The 22,229-nt window shown below is 35.9% G+C and overlaps 1 protein-coding gene across 7 annotated transcripts in view; it reads right to left on the reverse strand.

The window, feature by feature from the left end:
- The window catches only part of OXR1 (oxidation resistance 1), a gene marked incomplete at its 5' end in the record, with an annotated part of 262,257 nt that overhangs the window by 29,884 nt on the left and 210,144 nt on the right, over positions 1–22,229 (reverse strand). For all 7 annotated transcript variants that reach the window (XM_084201108.1, XM_084201111.1, XM_084201109.1 and 4 more), the window contains 5 exons: positions 2,026–2,188; positions 5,283–5,451; positions 8,989–9,773; positions 13,059–13,243; positions 21,422–21,574. In XM_084201108.1, the coding sequence (XP_084057234.1) occupies positions 2,026–2,188; positions 5,283–5,451; positions 8,989–9,773; positions 13,059–13,243; positions 21,422–21,574 (1,455 nt within the window). The remainder of the gene's footprint in view (positions 1–2,025; positions 2,189–5,282; positions 5,452–8,988; positions 9,774–13,058; positions 13,244–21,421; positions 21,575–22,229) is intronic.

The following is a 22,229-nucleotide window of genomic DNA, read 5'->3' on the forward strand; positions in this document are numbered from 1 at the left end:
GCCTGTTTTTCAGCCCAATACCCAGAAAAATGCTTCAATTATACTATTCACCTGCTATTTTAGATTGCACCTGGAGCAAAAGCTGACAGAAGAAAAGCTTGTTGCATTGAAGGAAGGAAGTACATTGGTTAAAAATAATGACTGAAATTCAGTGGAAATAATGGGTATGACAATAATGGCTACAATTCCCCATATTTACTTATATTTTCTAGCATACATGTTAAAAGCCACTAAAATGCAGTTTTATGTAACGACAGCTCAAACCATGCAGCATTGTCAAACATCTCTGATTAGAAAGCTTTTAAGAGCTTTCAGATTTGTGCTAAAAGTCATAGGAAGTCCCATTACACAAATTAAAATGCACATAAGACCACATTTGCATATTTCTTGTACTTGCATAAAGTTTTTTAATAAAGTTATCCATCTCACTAATCACCTTATCATATAAATCCAGAAATTATTTGATAATATTAAGAGAACCAGGCTTGACAATTTTACATAACACATAGAAATAAAAGTATTTTTGAAATGTTTCCTATGACTGTTTCCAGAGCAGACCTAAATACAAGCTTAAGGTGTGGCCTCATTCTGTGGTAAATAACTTACAGATTTTAATACTTGCAAAAAATGTATTGCCTCAATTATTTTCAGAAATAGTTTCTAAAATCCATCATGAAAAAAACATTACATCCTGAAAAAAAAAATTCACTCTATTCTGTGGGAATTATTTTGTAGTTATATTAAGGCACCAAATTACTTCAGAGCTCAATAAAGGAGAGATATACTGTGCTTTAAACCATAATAAAGATCACTATTCACTGATAGCCTTGTTCCAAAAGACCAAATTTTAAAACTCCAAATATTTACAAAGGCTTTGAGCAAGAGTTAGCACCAAAATACACTGCTAGTAAAAATTCAAGCAATACATATGCTGAAAATATGAAAGTTAAAGAGACGTGTTTTTTATGATACTAATTTCAGTGTTTCAAAGCAAAAATGCTCCATGCACAATCACTGAGTTGCAGGGAATCTTTTACAACCACGGCCTAATTCTTCAACTAGCTACATTTCAACTCTGAATCCAGAGTTCTATGGTTCTAAGTTTTGGAGCTAAGCAGAAAACTACTACCTGTAGTTAGACTACTGCAGTTCTTTAAAATTTCTTTTATGCTCTATGCTCTACAGTATAGACTTCCTTAATTTCAACATGTTCCACTGCAGGGTAGGGGGAATAAAAACAAAACGAATCTTACAGTCAGAGATTGCAATTGCTGTTCCAAGACTCAAATCAAACAGTGCTGATGGGATACTTCTACTAAATATATATATATATGACAAGAATCATCAAACTTTTGACCAACACTTGAATGTACAAGACTGGAAGTGCTTTAACTGTATGTACACTACAAAACAAAACCACGTAGACGTGTAAAGATGTGTCCATAGAAACACAGTGGACACAGATTCACATGAGAGAAATGTGCTTATTATTAAAAAAAAAAAAGAAATCATTCCAGTTACAATATATTTCTAAAATACAGTCAAGAGCATTATAATGCATGAATAAGTCACAACTGAAAAATTAATTACTAAATTATTTAAAAGACATGTCATTAATAGCTGTTCTTTTACTCTTCTTCTGTCCCATCTCTTTTTTAGAATCTTGCCAATAAACACTGAACACTCTAAATACAGGAATAATAAATATCAGAAAACTCAGTTTATAAGACTGAAAAGTAAGTCTGCTTCACCAAAATTCCAACTTTGTTGCTGTACTCACATTCCTTTCCCTAGGAGTTTTAAGTTACAACTTGCTCCACACAAAAAATGATTTGGAATTGTGAAATGTTGCCCTGATCTGATGTTAGAGTAAAGCATTAGGATGGCATAAATTGAACAGCCATGATCATGATAATCAGACTAATAAGATGTTTTTTTTTTTTTCCTCTTGGAAAATACTTAATACTATTTTAATATGTTCTAATGAGTATATTAAAAAAAATCTCTGATACTGCTCTTTCTTACCTCCCATTCTTTAGCAGCATCTTCAGTACTTGATTCTTCACTCGTTTCAGGCTCTTCCTTCTTTTTTACCACTATAAATCCAGGTTCCCGAAGAGACTCCCCAGTATCTTCTGCATATATTTCTGGACTCCACTGGATAAAGAAGACATACAAGTGATCTGTCCTAGAAAAGTCAAGTTATGACACAGAAAAAAAATAAGGTAAGTTTGTGATGTTTAATAATATTAAGTATTTAAAGTTAAAATAAAAATACTATTTCATATTTTACTAGATATTAGAGACACACACACATTTGAAAAAAACCTAGTCAGTTCTTTAGGTTTTTTTTTTTCATTTTTAAATATATGAAGCTGACTCTGGAGAAAGAAAACAGGAAACAAGTTGGCAATAGATTAGCTGTGGTTTCACACATAAGTACAATGTTTCAACCACTTTGTCCCATTGGATACCTCCACTTAAAATTGAAATAACTCCCAAAATAAAACAGAGACTTTTGTTATCTTATTTAGAAAGAGTTACATAAAACCAAACAAAATTAGAATTTAAAAAATGTCTGCATGTTTGTTTTCCCTATGCCTGAAGAACAGCTGACCACTTCTAAGACATTAACAGAATTATACAAATTGGGGGAAGTACTACAGATGTGGGGGCAGACTGCTGAGAGCACGCACATATATAAATGAATCCTAAAATCATAAACTATAGACTATTCTAACTATAGTAAGTACCAAGATTCAAAGTTACCTCATTTTAAGTTATGTGCCACAAATGGCACTATTATCGAGTTAGAAGAGAAAAATCACCCAAATTCACAGGAGAAAATTATTTGCAACCCTAAGAGATGTCAGTCTATTCTGTATTTGCTGCAGGTGCACAGACAGAGTACTCAGGAAAAGGATTTGCAATGAATCCACTAGTATGTCTTGATCATGGAAAAGAGTCAGAGCTAGAGCTTCATGGCTCTGGTTGCAAGAGTTTGAATATTCCTTATGTCTTTCTCCAGAGATGTTTGCTTTATCTGGGTATTGTATTAGCATGAAGAATAATATTTGAGCCTTTTCTTCTCCCTTCCTTAATAATCCTTGAAAACCTGAACACTTAAAGAACAGCAAGAGATACAGAACTGCAAAGTTTCTCAAAAGTGCAGTTATATTTTTCATGCACCACTGCCCAAAAGATTTCTGCACACGGGTATGTAGTAACTGTCTCTGGACAGGGTCAGTTACCCAGAATCACCCTTGTTAAAATTGAGGTTCCTGAATAACAATGATAAAGGGGGAGGAAAAAAAAAGGGGCAAATCTTTCTCTGGCAGTAGAAAAGAATAAAACATTCTGGAAGCATAAGTTTAGGTAAATTCTATCACAGAAGTCCAAACCGAGAAGCTACAGACCCCTCATGGACTGAATGAGGCATCAATTTTAAGTTGTCATGCAAGTGTGAAAGTTTCTTTAAGTTCCTATTTTAGCTTTTCAAGAACTTTGAGTTATGTACAATTATAGCAGTTAGAAAAACTACCTGAAACTTGATGCTTAAGGAACTATCAGACTCTCCTTCCCAGACTGGCTCCTTTGAGAGTAAGAACACTGAAATAATGCTTTTCTCTCTTTTGTACCACTTGGTGACAAAGACAACTGGATTGGCAATAAGTATTTTCATCTATGCAGACTAGCATTCAACAAGGTTAACACCAAATTAAGAAAATAAACACCCCACTATGAGGACATAGCTTTTTCTTTACATAAAACATAGGACACACATTGAAAGAATAAAGAACTGATACTGATAGTATACTCCCCCATTCAGTCAGAGAGACCCTTCACAGATGAAAATAATTTCCAAGGAGGTCAGGACAGACTGTAAAAATAAGCAACATTTCTTCCAAAATAGGTGGTAAATTCTGCTTTATGCTGAAGGTAAGTACTTGCTACATTAGAAAATGAATCAAAGAGACAGTAATCATTTTAATCAACTAATCTAGACATCATTGCCATATATGAAACATTTATATTTTTAAATTAATTATGATACTTCTAGAACAAACAGATTTGAGTTAACTGTAACTACAAGAGAACTCCTGGCCTAGAGAGAATTAACAGCAGCAGAATTAGTGGGACAGACCTTTTGACTCAAAACTTTGCATCCTCTCTACCACTTAAGAGGTAGCAGGTGTGGTGTTTAAAAGCAGGTTAGTGATGCACTACCACAGACTCAATTCTACCTGTTGGATAAGTATAACACTTGATATAGTTTCAGTCCATCACACATTTCCATCCATAGTGGACAAAAAAAAAAAAAAAAAAAAAGAAAAAGAAATACTGCCTTTCTTGTTGCAGCCAATTTCAGTATAAAATAATTTTATTGCTGTAATTAACCTCTTCTCCTTTAGATTAAAGAACCCCACTTACTTCTAATTTTCTTTATATGTTACACTTTCTAGGCAATAAATAGTCTTGCTGTTTTCCTCTGGACTCTCTCCAATTGATCCATATCTGTCCTCAACTGCAGTGCCCCAACTGGACATTCTATGCCATTCAGCTCAAAAGAAAAGATGGAAAAGTGACTTGATCATTGTGGGTAGGTACTTATACCAGATGATAACTGATAGTTATTTCTTTCTTTCTTTTCCCCCCACTCTTTGACAAGGATGTAACACCCCTAAAAACCTCTTTTGGGCTGAAAAGTCACAGTTTCCTAGGAATAAAGATCATTGCAGAATACAAGGCTGTACCAGTGAGTGAGCGTGACCAATCTCATGTCTTTAGATGAGTTCAACAAATTCAGGTATTCTTCCAGTAGACCGCTTAAGGCGGTTAATGGAAAGGTTTCACCTTCCATATACAAAGATAAGACAAAAGAACCCCAGCTGTCTCTTCTGAACTCAGAAAGGACTTTTAGAAAGTTTCCAAATAATGGGAAGCACAGATAAAGACAAAAATTTGCTGCAGAACTTACTTCCTCCACCAGACACCACTTGACTATTTCTTTTGTAATTTGGTGGCTACAGACAAGAGCCTAAATAATATAATAAGAAACTACTTGCCAAACTCACAATTAACTCAAGTAAATCAGTAAAATGTCAGTAAGGTAATGAGGCAAATACAATACAAGCCAATCAACAACATCCTCAGACATTGACCCTTTTTTGTGATTACTTAGAGAGATACAGTCGCTGCAAAATTTTGCATGGTGCAGAAAAAATGAAAAGCTCAAACACCTACGGGCAATTGCTGATTTTTACAGTTTGCCTCTGTCTTACCTTTCTTGTGGAACTGCAAACCAGTACTCATGTTTTTTGTCCCTTTGTGCATACTGTTGCATTGTTGCACTTGCTTGAGAAACAAATGTTTTTCTCATGGGTTTTCCAACCCTGAGACACAGAAACTTGTGAGATCGATGTCGTCTTTTTTCTTTCATAACAGAAGAACCTAATAAAAAAGACAAAGTAAGCTGTCTACAAGGTACTAAAGAGCTTAACAAAATCATTAATTAATTTTATAATAGACAATTATAATAGGGATATAGGACATTTATGTAAGCAAGTAGTGGGAGATGGGGTAAGATAAGTAGCAATAATAACCTGCCCTTTTTTGTTATGAATATCACAACAGCAGAATTAACTTCAGAGTACAACACACTAAATAACTCCAACATTAATTTCTGCTTCCAACTACAGATCACAGATTGTTATAGTATTTCATCCAAGCTTGCAAGTATTCAGACAGTGCTCTTGATACATACTCTCAACACTGAATTACCACCCTCCCACTATTAAACAGCTATCCCACATATATGAAAAAGAAATAGTGTTAAATATGTATTAAAAAAAATTGTAATCTATATTTAATACACTTGATTTACACGTGTCAGAGCTGTTTGTTAGTTACTTATCATTTACAAGGGAAAACATTCTGGCCCTACTGATACAGGATTAAGATGAATTTTAATTTTTTAGCTATATCTATGGTATGAACACCACCTCAGGATGAAGTATACTGGATTCTGCAGTACAGGATTTTTCTCTCTGGTAGTATATTTAATTGAACTAGTAGAGTTATCTGATTACCCTCAAGGTCTGAATTGTCAACTCAGCACAAGGTAAAGAAAGAAGCCCTCTTAAAATTGTTTCTTTACTATATTTGCCAAATCCTCCAGCCACAAGAGACATTTTAAAGTGAGGAAAATGTAATTTAAAGAGCTATTACAATCAGTTATGACAATAAAAGGTTTATCCTAGCTCTGGTATTACATGTACATACAGATAAATTTCAGTTTCCCAGGACACATCTTTACCACAGATCCACTAAGCACAGAAAACATCACCTTTTCTTGCTCTATAAACGTTTTCTCAATGAGATTTTCACCATGAAGTTTGGAACAGCACTGTTCCACAAAAGACTATTTTTTTCTAGTAACTATTTAAATGTGTGCCTCCTGTTGAGTTTTCAGTCAACATTCTAGAATTATACTGGCAGCATATAGTATAGTAAATTAGCCATAATAACATGCATTATTTAGAAGTATTTTATTAATGTGTAAGCTCAAAGGTAAATTGTCAGACTGAAAAAAAACCACTAAAAAGAAACAAAAAGAAACAAAAAAGCCTGGTTAATAGGACTGGCATGCAAACTCTGTGGCAGTGCTAGATAAATACTCTTCAAATGATTTGGTATTTGTGATTTTGGTCCTTCAGAGGCACAAGATTAGGACTTTCCTGAGCTCAGAGAAGTGGGATTATGGTTCCAGCTATTAGATAAAATAAAAACAAACAATTTAGTTCTGCCCCAGATCTGAAAATTACTATTTTGATTTTTTTTAGTGAGTTCTCCCATGTCTTCTTGCATATTTGGTACAGAATTAATGAGAAAAGATTTCAGCAATGGCTACTGAGTCTCATTCTTCTTGTCTTTCCTTTTAATCTCTGCCAGTATTCAGCTAAGCAGCAAATATTTTGACATGTTATCATTAATGATATTTTAAATTGTTTATACATACAAAAAAATTATAGATTTTTACAATTTCTCCAAAGTATCAACCACATCTAGCTTTATTTCAGTCCAGTGGTTAACAAAGGTGTCTATAAAGACAGAAGCTTGGGCAACTAAAAAATAAAAGCAGATACAAGTGAGACCTTTTTAGTTATTCTAAATTTGATGTGTTTACTCATAAGTATCTACTTGCATTGTTCACCTCAACATTCAGAACAAACACTGAGATCACTAATTCCAAACTCAAATATCTGGCCTCTGCAAAGTTCAAAAAACAATAGTTCTCAAAACCTAAATTCTCAAAACTGCCAGAAAAGAGAAAAAATTCAACAAAGTTCCTGCTATATGAAAGTAACAAAAAGACTGTCTAGGTACGTTATTGATCCAAAACTCATATCATGACTACTTCAGAGTTTTATTTTGAGAAAGGCTACTTGAAAGTGTTTACTATATTTCAAATTTTAAATGACCTGGTGTTTTTAGTGACCTTCTATTAATAGCTGTCATATTCAGTCTGATATTTTTCAAGAGTTATAAAGAAGACCTATGCTTTTCCTTCGTTCTGTTTAATCATGCTGTAGAAGCTTCACCAAATCTATCTAGTTTAAGAAACATTACTTCATAATTTATTCATTTATTTGCATTCTGCTAATACAACATGCAAGAATAAGAGATGGAATAATTCCTACTGAAGTTGGACTGAATTGGTATAAATCTCTAAAAGACATCTTGTGCTTTTTGTGGTTTTTTCTTTGTACTTCACCCCATCAACTTGGATGGCAGCAGCACTACGTGTACATAAGGTTTCTAGTCAGCACTCTTCTGTAGGACTGTATGCAGACACTTTTTTGGTTATATATATATTTACTGTGCAAATATACAGATCACATAACACATGAACAACTTGCAGTCAGTCAATGATACCATCTTACAAAAAAACAAAACTAAAGCATTTAATGCAACTGAGTTACAAATATTGATTTGTAAGAAAAGCAGCAATTGTGCCAAAGAACACTTAGTACCTGAATTTTTTTGAAGTCATAACCAGCAAGTACTGCTAGCTGACATCTGGCAGAGGTATTAGAAAGTAGTATTAGTAAGTATATTAGAAAGTAACCAGAAGTATTAGAAATACTTCTAGTATTTAGGGCATAAAGGCCAAATTTATCTCAGAATGACGCAAGTAAAAAACCCCAACCCAACCAACCTAAAAAAAAAAAAAAACCAAAAACCAACATGCAATACCATTAAATAAGATTTGGAAGTGTAGAGGAACTTCTGTTAACCAAAGATGTACTTCTATTCAATATAATTTCAACTTTAAATTAACATAATGAATTTAACCTTCAAATGCACTTCACTTATCTTTAATGCCTGTCACACACTAATAGTCTTTTCTAGTCCTCCAAATATTGCACAATTAAAACAAATAGTTATCTCCATTAGTAAGATGGGAAGACATCAGAAAGTAACTTGTGAATTTTTTAGAAAGCAAATTCAAATTTAACCAGAAGCATATTTAAGTTGTTTAAAGGCACAGCATATTTCTGTATGATAAACTTGAACAGACTTTAAGGGTAACTTCCAACTAATAATCCCAGGACCCTGATCTTTGCAGAAGAATCAAGGTATTAAGAAATAAAACCTAGCTGTTCACTGTATCCACAGCACTAGCTTCCTAATATCTAGCCCTTATTTTTCCTGAATCATGCTTTTTGGATGCTTAACCTTGTTCTAGTCAGCATCAAAGTAAGACAGGATGCAAGTGAAACAGCATTCTGAAGGCATCAAATATTTTCTTGAAAAGTTTACGTAAAGTTTAACTTTGAAGTATCTTCAAGTCAGTGAGAACTATAACCAGCACATGGAGAAATATGCTGTACAGAATGAAAAAATCCAAAATTTCCATTAAACTGGAGGGTGATATATTTTAAATCTGAGGGTTAATATTGTACTCATAAATACCCACTGACTCACCTTCTAACCGCCCATCTCCTGCTGATACAGCTTTCTGGCTGATCTCTTTTTGTGAATCCTGGTGCATGTTTTCTCTTTGCTGTTTTGTTTGTTGCATAGTGTGGGTCTTCCAGAGCTTGCGGAGCTCTTCAACTTCTGCCTCTGAATCTTGACTTTGCTCTCCCACTGCTTTTCCTTTGCTAGGTGTCTCTTTCTTTTGAGAGTCTGTGGTATCTTCACAACCCGGACATTCCTCTTCCATCTCATTATCTGCTTCTTTTCCTAGCGAGGAACCCTGATCCTTGCCTACTTCTGTCTCCTTGCTGTGCTCCTCACTATGCTGTGATCTTTGCAAAGACTGCTGGAGGACATCTGCAGTGTTTTCACCAGGTTCTCGTCCTCCCTTTAGAGACATTTTAGCACTTTCTGAACTTAAGTGGGCACCAAACTGTTTAACACCTACAACCATTTCGGCACTGGGCTTTAAGTCACTGGCAGCTTCATTGGAGTCTGAAATGACTGTCAAACATTCAGCGCTAGTCTGGTTTATTGTTTGGACAGATTCCGATGATGCTCCGGAAGATTTATCTTGTCGAAGCTCATCTGAGGAAACAAGTTCCTCCCGTATTGGAGAGAGTTCTGATTCTGTGAATACATCTTCTGAAAGAGACTCCTCTGTGCTTCTTGGGGCAGTACTAGCACTGTCATTGCCTGTGTCCCGAACCCTGGAATCCGTGTCATCTGTATTGCTCTTTGCAGCTTTCTTGGAATGGCCAAGTTCCCTTACTGACAGCTGTTCTACATCTCTGTTGAGCAAAATAAGAATGTTGTTATAACAGGTACCTCTAAAGTATCAAGCTCGTTGCTTCACTATTTTGTTCAAGCTCTTAAAACAAACAAATACCCTAAAAACCAACTTAATCCAGAACTTCAGTAATAAACAAGCATAAAATGTCATATCATAATGGTAGATGTGGCTGACCTTTTGCCAGCACAACACAGCTGGGACTTCCCAAGTTCATGACATTACTTTCACAAGAAACTCTCCTATGAGACTAACAAGATTGTGAGAGAGGCACTTAGAGTGTAAAAATAAAATAAAAATCAAAGTAAAACCAACAAAAAGCTACACACAACCATAGTCTCTAAATGTAAAAATCATCCACAGTTTTTTAGGTTTTGTCTCCCCAAGCAGTCAGTGCAATTGTACAGACATGTCCCACCCTCCAAGGAAGCTGACACCTAGCTCACAGGTAACATGTGAATGGCAGACATCATCTGGTCTTACCTCAGAGATCAGTAAATGCAGAATAGTAGGAACCACCAAAGTATATCTCACTATTCTGCCCATATAAAATACCTGAAACAGTGTTTAGCGTCTTCAGAGGGTACCTAATTTTGAGGATACCATTGTTTGGCAAAATAAATCCCAAACTACCTGATACAACTGAAGATGCTGATAAATAGCATAAAAAAAAAAAAAACAAGCATAAGAATTTATTTTACCCAGAGGAAATAATCTTGCTTAAACCTGCCTTTCAAAATACACTAACCAGAAATTCTATGACTTTCAAAATACACTAACCAGAAATTCTATGACTTTTAGAAAACTAGAAAGGTACTATGAACACCCTCAAGTAGACCTATAGAACTCAAGCTTTTCCCTGTTGTCAAAAAACCTGGGCAGTACACAGCCATCACAAAAAATTCTCATATTTAAACTTACTCATGACTAGAGTTCTCAATGCCAACTTCTTTGCTATCAGAAGCATACCAACTCTTCCATTATCTAGTACTAAATGCTTTGAAGAAGCTTGTGTATTAATCTCTGTTTTGAAGGACAATAAATTCACTCCAGTCTCACAAAACTTCATATCAGTTAGATCGTATTACTGAGATGCTGCTAAAACTCGGGATGTTTGCAAAGCATATGCACCCTCTTACCTAAGCGTTAACATGGAACTTGTAGTAAGCTTTAGCTGACTGAATGATTTTGCTTACAAAGCATGTGGATTCAGCTTTAGAAATCATTACCTATTAGACCAGGCCATTTCTTTAAATTGGCAGGAATATGCTCATTATAGGTGCTCTTATAGAAGCACAATGTAAGGTTCAGGAAATCTGTAAAACATCTAGATGCAGTCAGATGTTTTTGTCCAGTTTCAGCAGAGATTGTGGCTTATATATAGAAAGCATACAACACAAAATTTTAGTTTTAAGAACCAAAGCATGCGTTGGGCTTATGACCATTTTCCATATCAACAATCTGAACACTGGAAATAAGATTGCTTCCCCAAGTTTAAGCAGGTTTGACAGTTGCAAAAATTGGGAGAGTGGAAGAAGGTTAACTACAACAGCAGAACATGTAGGAAAAAAGCCAGTGAGAAAACATGATTTAAGTGTCAAATACCTCAAGACACATGGGTCTTGTCAGATCTAGCTGAAGCTGTTAGGACTTCTGTTTAGACTTAGAAGATTTTTGTCTTCCCCCAAATTTACAAATATGCCTCATATTTAGCTAAGGCACAAAAGTGCAGGGACTGAAGAAAATGCTAGCAGCGACCATCCACTAGTTCATACAGCTGACAAGAAAAATCAAATTGGGCATACAGGCCTCTGAATGCAGAGTATGACCTTTTATTAGCAGACATGTTTTCATTCCACATGCATTCATATAATAAACAAAAGAGAAAATGCATGTGCTATGGGAGCACAAAAATCAATGGCATCATTAAGTCATTAACAAACAAGGCATTTTAGAAAAATACTTGTTTTGCAGCCGCAATAACATGACTCAAGCATAGAGTTATCTAATTCTTTCCGCTGTCTATCAATTGAAACAGGAACTGTGAGCTACTTTTTAAAACTCAGTCTGGAAAATAAACTTCCAGAAAAAAATTATTCTGAAGGCATCATCATCATCATCAAAAGCCCCAAAAGTACTACTGTAGCAACATGCATTTCAGTTGCCCTTTCAATAGACACAAGACTATTGTCATGTCTCTACATGTCATGGGCAGCAAATGAGACCACGCCAAGATACCAGCTCATTCCCAGGTTTATGCCAAAATTGTGCTCATAAATGGTATGAGAAGTTACTACTTCTGAGTGTCCATATAGTTAAGAGTATCAAGAAAGATGTGCTTAGGGTACTACCTATATGAACTGTAAGAGGATATTTTAAAGAATTATTAAGTATCTTAAAAAATTGAACTATTTTAAGTAGGGTATAGCATTACATATCAAGCAAACAGCTTTACACTCTCCCGGTTAAAGAAGCCCACTTCCCAACAGCTAGATAACTGAGGTAGTCTGCAAATGTTAGTGCTTTATGGGCTGTGATAGGTAAAGGAGGCATGATTTTTTTTTTAATCCTTTTTGGATTTCAAGACAGAATTTATCTTTTTCTGATGATAATATAAAAGCTCACCATAAAAAAACAGAAAGAGTGGAACAAAGATTTCTCGTAATACTCTTTAAATTTGATTTTTAATGCCCGCTGCATTACACACCGGTGCTTAGACCCCACCAATCCAGATTCACTGTTTACTCAAAAAAAAGACTATACCTAAGGTGAATACGCAGTCCCTCCCCTAGCCATAAAGGGAGAAAAATACACTCCTAGAAAAATACAATCTTAGAAAATGAGTTTAAATCATTTGTCAGAACAACAAGATTGAGAAGCAAGTGAAAAATGCTAAACAATAAAAATTTGTTCCTAAAATTGTCAAAGTTGCACTTTCTTATTGTGAACACCAGTTTTTAAATTACTGAAGAACCAAATAACATCTACTACTGTTTCCATAGTGGGGAAGGGGCAGAGGAAATGACGTGGTACCACAGATCTTTATAAGAGGCTACTGGAGGAAATTAGAATACATGTATATAGAAGAAGATTTATCCTGCATTATATACAGGATGTGAGAACTGAAGGTAAAGCAAACTTTCTGTAGGATCTTTCCAGGCCAAACTTTGATATCCTTTCCTAACAAGAAAAAGAAGGAAAATGCTGGTTTGCTAGTTTTTTGTGGTCAACAATGTGGCTACAGTTTAGATTTACTCAAAGTTTTACAAATACTGTTCTATCTTACATGCTTAATGACTCCTTAATTTTGCTGTCCACAATTTCCTTATACAGAGCAGCTGACATCACTTCTTCCATTGGACACATGATGCCATATTCTTCACAGCCATTCTCTTGGACCAGAGGATCCATTTTATGAGGATCAAACATTATATTATTTGGCGTCACTAGCAGCACACCATTGACCGTACCCTAAAATGAGAGGGAAAAGAAGTGGTAATTTTTCTCCTTCAAATTCCAGCTTATTCTTCATTTTTCAGTAGGAAATAGGTGTTTTCTATTTTTCTAAAAAAAAGCCATTTTTAATTTATATTTAAGCAAGCTGTTATGCTACTAAGTCACTGTTAAACACAAGAAACTAACTTTTTCTGGGGAAGCGAATTAATACCACCTGCTTTCCCAAAAAAACCCCAGTTTTATTTAATTATTCCTCACAATTAATCAATAACTGGTTTTAGTAAAGTAAGAGAAACCTTACACACTGAAAAATACACTAAACAGCTCCTCTGAGATAAGGAGACATCCTTCCCAGATAACCACAGGGCTTAACTGGCAGGTTTGAAAGCAATTTTTGTCTAAAACTTGACTCTCAACTCTTCTCTCTCACTTTCTAGTAATTATTTAGAGAGACCTCAAAAACCTATCATTTATCTTAGCTAATTTTACACAGAAGTAACAGAGAGACTGATACAAGTCCTTCCAACTTAATGGACACGTTGACTGATTGGAGAAACACATTTACAGAATGAAACTAGAATTAAAAAGACTCAAGATTATCAAAGATGAAATTTTGGATGGTTTTAATCAGAATGATACTACTGCAGTACACAAATGCAAGTAGAGTTTAAACTTTAATTATGAAAAACTTTGAGGTTTATATTCATACTATGAACTGTAGGGTTGTTAAACAATACAAGTATAAAAACAAAGTTAATTTACAGTATGTTCAACTCTGTTTGAACAAAAAAAAGTTAGAAACACATGCAAACAGCAATTGCCTGCTACAGAAATTCATTTAACTGTTCGAAAAGTGGAGTTAGAGCTAAAACTATGAACAGAAGAAAACCTAGCTTTAAGTAGAGTGACAGAAACACTTCAGTTACAGATCTCAGCTCCTAAAGACTTTACAAATCTTGTCAGACATTCCAAACTTTCCCACAAGAACTCAGTTCACATGCTGTTGAAGGAATTAAATATTTATCTTACTGACAAACCATTCACAACTACTATAAAGGGTGTGCATTGGAGGAGACTTGTTTTCACTTTTGTTTTGAGAAGACATTAGCACAGCACAAACAGATAGATACAGTTCTGAACTCAAGAAATTTTGTTCCCAGGTGATGGTTGATGACCTTCACAATAGGAAAACAAAGATGCCAAGTAGTAAAAAGAAAAGTGCAAGTTATAAAAAACCCCAACCAAACAAAAGTGTTATTAAAGTCTCAACAATGACCAATGCTATTTCTAGTACGGAAAAATGAAGAAGTCTCAAAAGCAGCCCAAGCACCTGTACTTGAGTCTTTCAGTTGTTCAGTGCTTAATCAGATTTCATATACATCTTTTAGAGTGCAACATGTGCTGAAGACTTACTCTGAAGTCAGCAGAAGACATCTACATCATTCCAAGGTGTTTAAAGTACTGAAACAAGGCTATAATGGCCATTTCTTTCCTAGCACTGTATTGTGGAAATACACTTTCAAGGTTGTCCTCCAAGAGGACAACCGTCAAGAGAACACTACATTTTGTTATATCTATTGTAGTCTAGAAAACAATTTTAACAAAACTGCAGAAGTCAACTCTGCAGTCAACTCTGTCTACTCAGAAGAATGACTGCTTCTCTTTAAATTCAGTACGTAATCAAAACAAAAAAGCAATAGCTTTTCTATGTCTGAGCTCTTTCATTAATGGTCATGAAAATGGAATTTTATTAATACTCTCTAGATCTGACCCAGAAATCTTGATTGCAGTTGGATTAGATGATCATTGTAGGTCCCTTCCAACCAAAATATTCTATTCTATTCTTTCACTGCCCAAATATGGCATGTCTATCTTCAAACCAGCCAGGCTGAAGAGAAAATGGTAAGGTTGTATGACTGCTCTATCTGAAGGATTTAAGTGTTCAACACCAACTTCCACAATTTCATATTACTCAGTAGAAAAAAAACAGTAATTGAGTTCATTAGAGAGCTCTTCATTTCCAGAATAATATTGTCTTCATTTGTCTGCTATCTCATGAACCTTCTTCAATAAATTAAGTGCACAGGAAGTGCTAAAGCTTTTGAGGCAATAAAGATATGGTATTTTTCTGTCACAACTAGGATATCATTTGTGTCAACAAACTCCAATGCTTTATAACTTGCTTTCAAGAGCACAGATAAGACTGCCTCAGCTGAAAGCACAGGACAAAAATTGATTAAAGAAAAAAAGCCTTATATGTTTGACATTGCTTATCTGAATATTAGAGAGTCACATCATCAGAATAACATGTATGAAGAACCAGTTACACATCAACCACTCATTTCAGTTGTCTTGCTTCAGAATCAGTTTTAGCAGTTCAGAAAACACCAACTTACCCCTCCCAAAGCCCACAAGCCAGGCTTGTTAGTATCTTAGGCAAGCACCATAATATCAAGGACAAAAATCTGTGCATGTGCAAGGCTACTTACTATATAAGAAAAACAAGTTTAAGAGAGCTTCTGATGTAAACAGAAGCTTCCTAGAGAAGACTGACAATGACCCACCTAATGGCAAAGAATCCCAAACTGGTACATTGACATAGCCTTAGAAGATATGGAATTAAGGATTAAAGCTTACCTCTGCAGCCTCAAAGACACAGCTTGAAATAAAAAAAAGCTTATCTTGACCTTGGAAGAAACTCTCAACACCAATAGGTCGGCAGTATTCGACATGAAAATTAATTGGAAAGTGTATTTGTATTTCCATGTAAAATTTACTAGAGCAATAGAAATTGAGAATTAAACACTCAGACCTAGCAGACTTTTATCTGGATTTGACAAAGGGGCTGATCAAACACTTCACTTGCAATTACTATAAGGACAGGAAAGATTACAGAGGTATCTTGAAAACCACAGATTTATAGCACCTTAACAAGACATGACCTGTTTCATTCTTATCTATCTAAAAAACATAATGCAACAATTCTGATTCACAAGTTACTAGACATGGTCCACAGTTACTAGATGAACACTTTAGTATACTTTTCTAGAGAAGAACTGCTGCTCCAAATTAATAAAAATTAAGTTCCTAATAATACACTAATTAGCATTAGTATTTCTGTCACTTTTCATTGTTACCTCCAAGGATCACTAAATGTTAAGCCAGGTAGCTAAGCAATGCTCAGCTAAGAGCCAGATAAAATAACATTTTGTTTGGCTGCAAATTTTAGTTACTCATTTTCAGACAAGACAATGTTTCTGACACTTGCTCTTACAATTTCTATGACTCTTACAGGAAAAATACCTTCTGTCCTTACTACCTTGTTTGCTAGAGTGAAAGCTTCCTTTTACTCCTATTACTCAATAGATGTTGTTTCTAGTATGGACAGAAACCAAGTGCTGTTGATTCTGGGAGGAAAAAAGAACATCAGAACAAAACATACAAGTGGGAGCACACAAGCCTTTAGCCAGCTCCCTAAGAGATGCTCATTGCATTATGCTCAGTCTTCCCTGAGAGATGGAAACTGCAGCAACTCCAGCCCTTGAGAGCTAACACCACAGCTTTGCATAAGTCAAGAAAAAATTGCATCTGTTCTTTAAAGGAAATACCTGAAACTTCATTTCCTTGTTGCAAATGAAGGATCAGAAAGATTTCTATGCTAGCATTCCTAAAATACTCCAGAACTATTGTATCAGAGTACACAATGATGAACTCATCATTTAAGGTTCTAAAATAACTTTTCTGGTTACTCATACACATTTATGCACTATGGCAGCAGATGTCACAGTCATCTCATAAAATACCCAGGAATGGGCAATAACAGTGACACCAGAAAAAGCCCTGGAGCATCTCTGTATCAATAGTGTGGCTGGCAGGACCAGGGCAGTGATTGTCACACTGTACTCGGCACTGGGGAGGCCACATGTCAAATACTGCGTTCAGTTCTGGATCCCTCAATTCAGGAAGCACATTTAGGTGCTCAAACAAGTCCATAAAAGAGCAGTTGAGTTGGGGAATGGTCTAGAGATTAAGTCCTGTAGGCAGCAGCATAGGGAGCTGGGCTTGTTCAGCCTGGAGAAGAGGAAGCTCAGGGGGATCTTATTTCTCTCTACAACTATGTGAGAAGAGGTTGTAGCCAGGTGGGCATTGGCTCTTCTCCCAGGCAACCAGGGACAGGGCAAGAAGAAATGGCCTCGTTTAGGCTGGGCATCAAGAGGAATTTCTTCACAAAAAGGATTGTTAAGCATTGGAATGGGCTGTCCAGTGAAGTGGTGGAGTCACCATCCCAGGAGGTTCAAGAAATGACTGGATGTGGCACTTAGTGCCATGCCATGGTCTAATCAACAACATGGTGATCAGGAAAAGATTTGACTCGACCTCAGAGGTGTTTTCCAACATAAACGATTCTGTAATGCTGCTCTTGGTAAGTCACTTCCAACAAGCTAACTTCCCCTGCTATCTTATAAGCACCAAAGATGACTGAGAGCCTAGTCTGCTCCCTATATATAATCTCCTTGGTTCCTTGCCTTTGGAGCGGGGAGAAGGTTCCCAAGCTCCTTCTCTGACCTGGTTGAGCTACTGAAAATATTTTCAGTGCAAATATATTCTTCAAAGTGAAGAATACCATGGGGCTAATTTATGAAAAACAAAGCCCTTATCTACCAATATTACGAAAAGATGAACTCAGCTTCTCTGCAGTCTATTAAATTGGGTCTTCAGCCCAGACCCCTTCAAAATAAATCAAATACTCACTTAACATTTCAGAAAAGGCCTTTGACTCCATTTTTTACAAATTCAATTTTTCAAAATAGCCACAAGAATTACTTGTACTAACAGTGTTGTTAGGGACTTGCAAATCAGAGCACAAGCTCAAGCAAAAACACTGGACATTGGCATGCACACTACCAAGTGCTACATGACTCCAGTATACTGATGTTTGCTCTAATCTCCTAATTTTCTAGTCCTTGGGAAAAAATAATTTTAAAAATGAACGTCTAAAAACAGCTCAATTGTTGCTACAGAACCCTGGGAAACAGATTTTTAGGGCATCCTCCACAAAAAAACCAATGACTTGTTTCTCTTGGACCATAATTACTAAGTAGCTGTTGAGAGAAAAAATACTAAAAATATTGTCTATGAAAATGAAATACAAAGTAGACTCTGCTACTATGTAGCTACTAAGTAGTTCAACACGATACTGTTACAGGAAGTTCTGGTTCTGGAACAAAACTCCCCAAAAGTAGAAATCAAGTTTCCTGTATGCAATAGATTTTAAAGATGTGAAGTAAAATTTTGTTCAGGTGAAATTCTGATTTAAGATCCTCAAAGAGAAATGCTAAGTCATTCTATTACTAAAAACCAAGTGGAAATTCTAGGTTATTAAAAAAACTAGATCCCTTGAGTCTTAAAGCTGCTCCAGAAGATATTAATCCAGATACATAAAAACATACATATGGAAGATAGATTAAACTGCACACGTAGATATTCAGTTCTGAATCAGTTGTGTCGTCTTACCATTAAAATTCCTTACACCTCAGGAAACAGAAGCTCTAACTCTCATGTAAAACCTGAGATGGAAATCTGAACAATCATTATAAAGGAAGGTTTAGAGCCAAACTATCACAATGGTGAGCCCACACATTAAGATTAGGCAGCTCAGTAAAACAGTTCTAAGAAAGTTTGAAAGGACTCCTAACAAGAAATTCTCAAAGATAAGTTCTCTAAATAATTCCATTCATTCTTGAACACACATGGTCGAATAAAAACTGTAATTTATGATTTATGAAGCTTTTATCATGAAAATAACACTTATTTTATGTCTTGTTTCTTGTAGAAGTTTTCAACCTCATCAGTGCCCTCCTTTTCACTTAATGAATGATAAATGTGTGTTTTCTGTGCTTTCATTTCCAGGTCAGTGGTTTGGGTTTTTTCAAGCCTTGGTATTAGTAATTTTCCTTCATCTACTGCATTTCAAAACAGTTAAGAAAGTTAGCAAAAATAACAAAGAATTCCAAACTTCCCTAACTAGTTTCAGTTACAACCACACAGACTTTTTAAAGTACCTTTCTTTTGGCACAAGGAACAGTGCAAAGGAGAAAAAAAACCAGAACAGCACACTTTTCTACAGCAGAAGCCAACAGTGCAGCTGTAAGACAGGGCACACCTATGTACACAGGAAGCAGCAAGTCAAGGTGTGACTGCAGCACCCTGGTCACACTGATTTATTGTCTGTACAGAATATTCCCATGACGCTACCTCTCACTGTGCTCAACACCCTGCCTCTACCGGCACCAATAGCAGCTAACACGGAGCAAGGGCAATGAACAGAGCAAGCATTCCAGGTTCCACACACTGCTCCTCAGAGAATTCCTCTGGGCTTGTCCAGAAAGTCACAAGTGTGACTAAATGCAACTCCAACCATATACAGAATAAGCAGTTTTAAAAAGTGAGAAATGAGACAATCTTACCCTAATGAAAGCCCTTTTGCATAGACACACTGAAAAATAGGCCTTCACCAGATTTCAGTTTACAAGCAGCAGTCACAGTGATGATAGACTTCACAGCTGAAGCCCTAAAGAACAACTAACTATGAGCTTCACAAATCACTTTCAGAGTAGGAAGCAGAGGATGAATCTTTTAAGCTTTCTCCAGAAAACTTCTGCAAGTTTATCAATCTGCATCATGAGGAAATGTATCAAGGAGAGGCAAGACAACATTCAAGAGGACATTCTTACCGTATGGGTCACAAAGTCCAAATTACATGCTAAACTTACAACATCTGGCACTCGAATCTGAGCAACTCAGTATTCATTTTTCTCCCACCCACCTCCCCAAGTATGGACAGTGCAATGGGTTATACAACATTTCACAAACAAAATTCTCCCTGAAGCTCTCAGAAAATAGGCTGTAAAGCTGCAAGTCAAACAGCATTAATACCCCCTGTAATATCCTGAGGAAAAATTACAGCACATAAACAATATGCTGTAGATTTTAACCCCAGATTTTTTCCAGTACATCCAATTTCTAACAAAGGCTCACAGGTCTCAATTCCTCTGCAAACCAGCACTTAAAACTGATAAGTAAGGATGTACCTAGGATCAACCTAAAAAAGTCACCTACAGACAGAAAGCTACAAGTGAAAAAAATTACCTGCAAAGTAGAACAAAGTAAAAAACAAAGCTGGTTCAGTACTTGCCTCACCAAGCAGCTTTTGTCAATAGACATATATTGTCAAAAGGCTTCAAGTCTAGACATACATCGATCTGCAATCCATTCCCCATCAGCTAAAATCTAAAATTGCACTTTATTAACCGGTTTATCGTTAGTGTACCTTTTGCTGAACCTATTGTTGAACAACACAGAAACAGTGGTATTTCTATATACACACCTGAACTTCAGGCAAAGGAGGAAATACTACAAGCACTTGGAATCTTATTGCATTCATTGAATGAAGGTGTTTTTCATAGACAAAGTGTCTAATAGTAATTTTTCTGTGATGTAGGGAAGCAATACATTTTGATTTTTGGTAAAGTGTTCTGAGATAATGTCAAAACACTTTACCTCAGTTCCTAGAAGACTGTGCAAGACTTGTGCACTTATGAGCTAAACAGAGGTTAATTAAGTGTCACTAACTTTGAGGCATTTTGCATAATGATGCTATTGAGAGAACTGTAACTGCTTCAAAGAAAAAAAACAAAATCAAGGTTTCTACCGTACTACACCAAGCCAAATGGTCAACAATACAGAACTTGTTTGCAGAATCAAAGTTTATTCTGCTCAGCTGTCCTGCTTTAAAAAAAAAAAAAAAGGAAGCAAAGCTACGCAGCTGTAGATTTCCTAGCACAGTTTAACACATGTTTGTGTCCACTGTAAGTAAAGAAAATTACCTAAGAGAGATACTAACATAAGGAACAAGCAGACCTCATGCCCTCAACATACAAGATTTATGTAACAGTACAGCAATGAGGATGTCTGTCACATATCAACTACTTGCATCAATCATGTCCTGAACAAGAGACCTGGAGAACCCAAAGGAAACAGTAAGTTAAAAAAATTAGCATATTTATAAAGACATATGCATGTGAGTTGATTCATCTATTCATCCCCAACTAAAGTCCACTCTATGTTTATACTTTAAACATGTTTTATTATTATATTCTATACAGTAACAGTAAAACCTGAATGTTTCAGTACCTTGCCATTAGTGATGTACTTGCAATTAATTTTTAGAAATTTCTCTGTAAATGCTTCCTCCTCTTCGGAGGTGGATGATACCACTCTTGAAGGACGAACACATGCATGTGCTGGCGAGACAGCTGGCTCCTTCTGTTGGACTCCATCTGAATCCTGAAAGGAAATATAAAGAAACAAAGAAGAACTTAGCAACTTGCTTTTTTCAATATCAACTTCTAGAGATTTTCTGCTGTGTAATTTGACCAGTCAGGTAACTGATAGGCAGATTATAAAAGAACTGCCCCAACAGGGACTCAAGGATTTGAAACTGACCACCAACACAGCAAACAGTGTTCAAGGCCAGGCTGAATGAGGATGTGAGTAAACTGGTCTAGTGGAAGGTGTCCTTGCCTGCAGCAGAGGGGTTGGAATTGGAAATCTTTAAGGTCCCTTCCAACCCAGCCTATTCTATGATTCTACAAAACATAAAAAAAAATCACATAGACAAATGCTGAATAAGTTTGAACACAATGATCCTGGTAATGTTTCTGGCCCATGTTCTACTCTACCCATTCAGTTCACATTTTTCCAGTATTTTAGCAACACTGCTGCTTTGGAACAGTGTCAAAGGCCTGGCTCTAGTCAGGGTAAGAAACATGCCTTCCCTCATTTGCTGAGCCTGTCATTTCCTCACAGAGAGCAATCAGTATTGTCAGGCATGATACAGCCTTGGTAAGTTCTCTCTGGCTGTTTCCAACCATTTCTGTCATTCACATGCCTGGATTTAACTTTCAGAGGATTGCCTTCATTACTTCCCAGGAAAGATAAT

The sequence above is a fragment of the Fringilla coelebs genome, assembly GCF_963513975.1.
Source record: "Fringilla coelebs genome assembly, chromosome: 1".
In the NCBI taxonomy this organism is placed as follows: domain Eukaryota; kingdom Metazoa; phylum Chordata; class Aves; order Passeriformes; family Fringillidae; genus Fringilla; species Fringilla coelebs.